At 40.3% G+C, this 5,488-nt stretch overlaps 1 protein-coding gene across 1 annotated transcript; it reads right to left on the bottom strand.

The window, feature by feature from the left end:
• Positions 1-3,788: 3,788 nt before the first annotated feature.
• On the bottom strand, positions 3,789-5,041 carry LCE7A (late cornified envelope 7A). Its single transcript, XM_044758365.2, has 2 exons — positions 5,009-5,041; positions 3,789-4,347 (listed from the first exon to the last, which is right to left on the bottom strand). Exon 2 carries the CDS (start codon positions 4,324-4,326, stop codon positions 4,036-4,038), a length of 291 nt encoding a protein of 96 aa, XP_044614300.1. The 5' UTR covers positions 4,327-4,347; positions 5,009-5,041; the 3' UTR covers positions 3,789-4,035.
• Between the last annotated feature and the right edge of the window lie 447 nt (positions 5,042-5,488).

The raw sequence follows: 5,488 nt of genomic DNA, 5'->3' as shown, positions 1-5,488 counted from the left end.
ATTAATGAATTAGTAATGATTAAATATTTTAAAAAGTTGAATTTATTTTTTTCTGTGTTGAATTAAAAATTTTTATTTCATTATTTATACTTTGCTGTTTTAAACATGACATCTCAATACTGTATATATTGAGCTTCTTCTCAATATGTTGAGTTTATTAAACAGATGAACAAAATTTGGCAGCTGATACAGCTATGATATATTTATCAACCATAATGATGTTTATCAACAAGAAAAATGGTTATTTCTTATAGCATTTGAAATATCTATGCCAGGATGTTGCTTCTGTGTTGGGAATCATCTGTGGCATGAAAAAGTAAATGCCATTTCTTTTCACTTCATTCAAATGTTACTGGAAATCTGGCAATTTAAAGACAATCTTAATGAATGGCTTTGTCAGACCTTGTTTTATATGTCAGTGTCTTAGTAAATCCATTTTTTTCATGCAACATGTGACAATTCCTTAAGCATATATTAACAATAGTGTCTTTAAAAGCACAGTCCATACAGCTTTTCTTGCCTTGACTTTTGGAATATCATATAAACATCACTTTTGCCTATTTATTTAATAATGTGTTAAAAATCTGATCTCAATATAAAAGTTGTTTTCTTCTGTTGAGTCTATGTCAATCATCTTTATATTTACTTGCTTGAACATATTGTAGCAAAATAAGAAAAATGGAAAGATTCTCAACATCCAGACTCCTGTTTAATTTTATTGTCAATATCTCATGATCTTGACCTTTAGAATAATTCATGAAGTATGATTGATATCATACTGGAATCTTTCAGACCTTCTTTATCAGCAAATGATCCTAACTGTATTTCTAAATCAGCTGGTGGTCTAACATCCTTCTTACAGTGTCACTAGCCTGTAGTTTTTAACAAGCTATTCTCTAGCGGTGTATGTTTTTCTCTCGTGTACAATGTGTAAACCCATTTTAACTATAATATAATGTATTTTCATTGCCAGATTTGAATTTATCTGTACTTTTAAATCAACATTTAGCTACTTCAAGTCAATATATTTTACACTTTATGGAAAAAATAACATGTTTAATTGTGAGAAAATAGCTGACAATAAGCTATCTTGTGAAATTTCACAAGCAAACAAACATGTCAGAGATTTAACCTGTTTTTAACCACTATAAAAGGCGCATCCTAGTGCTAAAAAAAAGTTACAATGTAGTATTTTAGGGTAAATTAGAGTTAAATTTTGGGCACATGGCATTAATTTTATATACTGTAATCAACATGGTATTGCTAGTTGAAAATCATCTAGTACCAATACTGAATAATTTATCTTATTTTGAGCCTGAACATTCTGCTGGACACAGTGGGATTTTATTCTTTTAAAATTTTCTCTATTTAATCAGTGATCAATTTCTAACATAAAGAGGCATTATTTTATCTTTACGTAAAATAAGCATTTATAAATATAAAGTCAGATAAGAAAACGTATACTAAGTGCTAAGATTAGCTTTAGCCTTATATTACTAGACGGGGCATATGACTTGTTTACCAGCTATTAAAATAACTCACCATGAGGCACTGATGCCCCTGGACTTACTTGGTATCACGTTTACTGCAATGGGCTGTAGTACAGTTTTGTGTGAGTAAAATTGTATGTACTAAATGTAGCATATAAGGAATGGGGGTGGATCTAGTACAGAGCTACATTCTTCTTAATATTGAGATTTGGGGAAGGTTAATGAATCATATTATTTTCCTCTCTCAACTCTGAATCAATTGAGAGAGAGACGTTATTTTAAGCCAGAAGGTTGGTAGAGCAGAGTGTTGGAGAATGTGTCTTACCATGGCCAAAATGGAAGCCATAATATCTATCCCACAGTCTAAACCTTGGGAACGGGATTACTACAGAACTTGGTCCACAGAGAGACACTCCCCCAGCTACTGAGAATGAGCACAAAAGAAAAGCACACACAACTCAAGTGCCCACTGATAGATAAATAGATAAAGAAGATGTAGTGTACACACACACACACACACTCACACAATGGAATACTTCTCAGCCATAAAACATCTTGCCATTTACACAACATAGATGGACTTTGAGGTCATTATGCTAAGCAAAATAAGTCAGACAGAGAAAGACAAATACTGTATGATTTCACTCATATGTGGAAGATAAACAAACAAACTCATAGATACAGAGAACAGATTGGTGGTTACCAACTGGAAAGAGGGGTGGGGGGAGGGTGAAAGGGGTAAAGGGGCACATGCGCATGGTGACAGAGGGCAATTACACTTTTGGTGGTGAACACAATATAGTCTACACAGTAGGTGAAATTGAATGGTGCACACCTGCAATTTAGACAATGTTATAAATCAATGTTACCAAAACACAAAAGAGAAAAGCACACATAAATAAAAGTAAGACTCTCGCCATTTCACCTGTCAGATCACTCACACTTTCTCCAGTGGCAATAGTGAGTTTGAGATAGAAGGTATTATTTTAAAGAATAACGATATAATGTGGTAAAAAGAATATTTCCCCTTAAATCAACAAATGTGACTCAGACCTTAAAAATGCACACTGAGATGTTACAATATTTTTCCTCTGACGTCTGCTAGTTAGGCTAACAGCCCAGATTACCTGGAGAGCCTGGTGATCTCCAAGATGTAGCCGTTTATCGCCAGTTATTTAACACTCTTGAGTAAGCATGCTGGATATTATCTCAGCATTTTAAATGAGTAAACACACTGTTTTTCTCTTGAAGACGTCTCAAGAATCCCTGAAATACTTCTCTGGACTCCTACTCTTCCTTTTGTCAGAGATTGAAATCCATTGATCTAGAAGTTCTCTTCCTTGGACCGAGTATCGATTGAGATGTGAACAAGGTGGTCAGGTTCACCTTCTTCTAACCCCGAAAGCTCTCAGTGACATGGATGCCCCTCGCCAACTGCAATTTTAAACTATTGTATTTTGGTCCAAGAGGATGGCCAGGAGCTGCGTCCATCAATCTCTCTTCTGCTACCACACACCTAATGGATGGCATTCATGCATGAGACACACCCCACCATGTTAATCTAAGCTGTGGATCGTGTGCAGTTTCTGGGATCCTACCAGCCTGATAAGCACCAGTGTGTCTTGTACTGTCATTAAGGCCCACAGTCCCGGAGGATGAGCAGAAGCATTGTTATTGCCTATGCCCTGTTGTTGGAAAGAAAATGTTGGGTTGGAAAGGACAGTGTTTGAGAACTTGCCCCTAAACCCATGCCATTTGAATAGAAGAGGAAAGGAAACCACAAGGGTAGGTAGAAAAAAGTCTCCCAGGGATATTGTGCTAAGTGGGCCACTGCGTAGATCCTGGCTCCTCTGTGAAGAGGAGCGAGGGACTCATCAGGTGGATATGCTCAAGGAGAGTATCATCATGGCTTTTTGAACAGAGATCTGAAAATTACAAATATCCCTGTGCCGTTTCTTGCTTGAGCATGAGATTCCCCCAAGTCCTAATGGTCTGGAGGCTAAATTCTGGGCCTGAGAAGCAGAGTGTCCTTAATCAGTAGGAAGAATCCTCAGTGATGGCGGCATCTGCAGCAGCAGCAGTGGATCAGAGTCACTGACATTTGGGGAAATCCTCCTATTGCTCCCCTCTAGATCTTTCCTTTTCACAGCCCCATCAAATTGTTCAGACCTAGGGTCTACCTCAGTGGGAATTTCCCATCTGGCTGGCTCATTGAGGGGTCTGCTTAAAGAATCCAACTTAATGGGAGTTCCTCAGAGCTGAGGATGGAAGAATCAACAAACACCAAGAAGTTCAGGGTAGCAGGAAAAACAAGCTTTATTTTTTCACATTGATAGTCTTTGGGAAGCAGAGTTTTCTGTAGTATTCAGGTATCCCTGATGTAGGATAAGAGCCAAGGCCATGAGGTCTGAGGTTCTCAGCAAAAAGAGGAATCCACCATCTACACATCTAGGCAGCTTAGTTCAGGAGGAGAGGGGAGGACAAGGGTTAGAGTGAGGAAAGACGTCCATTCTAGGCTGGTCCTTGGCTGTGGATCTTTGGTTCCTCAAAAGCTGCAACCCCCAAGGCCATGGCAACAACTGGAGCATCCAGAGGATTCTCTCACGCAGCAGTCGGAAGGCTGGGGCTGGCATAGGCAGATGCGTGGAAACCGATGAGACACCAGACAGGAGCAGCCTCCAAAGCCAGAAATACAGCAACTGGGGGCATAGCAGGAGGGGTCGGGAGGGGAGCAGGGAGCAGGGGCTTGAGGGGCCTGAGCAGGGCACTTGGGTGGACATTTGGGGAAGAACTTGGCAGGGAGCTGGCTCTTCTGCTGGTTTTGCTGGCAGGACATCTTGGAGAAAGTTCAGTTACTCTAAAAAGCAAGACAGATATTTTGAAAGTCCAGTGAATATAAACCTTATTTGTGTCAATATTTTTCTACAGAGTCTGAAGTTCCGTAAATGATTCTACGGCTTCAGGGACTCCTTTAAAGCAGTGTAGCCCTACTTTCCTGTCACGGGAGAAATCAGGCAGTGGGTAAATTAGAATTTGGTAACACCTTATTCTACCTGTTGTGGTTTTCCCAAGACTCCTGACTTCAAAGGCAGCAACTCAGGGCACCAGGTAGTTCCCTAAGTCTTAAATTGTTTTTGAAGCATCCTCTAATCTATTCATTCCAGAAACCATGTGTTTAGCCTGAGTCCAGAGAGTTACATCACCTGTCTTCATCATCTCCCTTTTCTTCTTTCATACATCGTAGGTTCTGCCTTTAGACCTACTCTTCTGCCTTGTATGGCTGTCTCTTGTCCTACAAACTGGCTTCCCCCACCCTGACACCAATCTCTGGTTAACATTCATCATTTCTGGGCTTGCTACTACTTCTGAGCCACCCCAATGATTTCCATGAGCCTGATCTTCTTGCAATTACCAGTTAGTTCCCATTCTCTCCACCCTGGAGTGGCTTGTCCCATTCAGCTGAGGTGTGGCAGTCCTGGCCATCCCCAAACTGCCATCAGATCGGTAAAGACACTCACCTTGTTCTCCTAACCTCAGGCAAGCGATGGGTATGTTAATTGAAGTGAGGAGACAGTATGATGTGAGGCCTTTTATACATATCCTGCACCCAACTCGAGGAAATGGGCCGTGATGATATGAAAGCTGTTTCCAACCAGGTGGCTATGACGACAACTTCCCACCTCCAGTGGCTCTGTCATTCTGTCACTTTGTCATATTGGGTCACTACTAGGTCCTCATGAGTATCTCCCTAGAGCATCCCTCCCCTCCATAAACCCTGGAAGTATTTCCATAAAGATAAGAAGATCACGCTTTACAAGGAGTCTCCAATGGCACAGCTTGGGGGTTGAATGTAGGGTTTCTGGAGGAATCCAAAGCATGCCTGAGATGAAAATCTAAAGCCACAAATATTGGATCAATCCAGGACATACACGGGAATTTCTGTATGTTCTGTCAACAGGTTTAGAACCAATAATCTAAGCACCCATGGGTCACTACTG

This window comes from Equus asinus, chromosome 25 (genome assembly GCF_041296235.1).
Source record: "Equus asinus isolate D_3611 breed Donkey chromosome 25, EquAss-T2T_v2, whole genome shotgun sequence".
Lineage (NCBI taxonomy): Eukaryota > Metazoa > Chordata > Mammalia > Perissodactyla > Equidae > Equus > Equus asinus.
The sequence above is the reverse complement of the archived record's forward strand: the minus strand, read 5'-3'. Positions and strand labels throughout refer to the sequence as shown.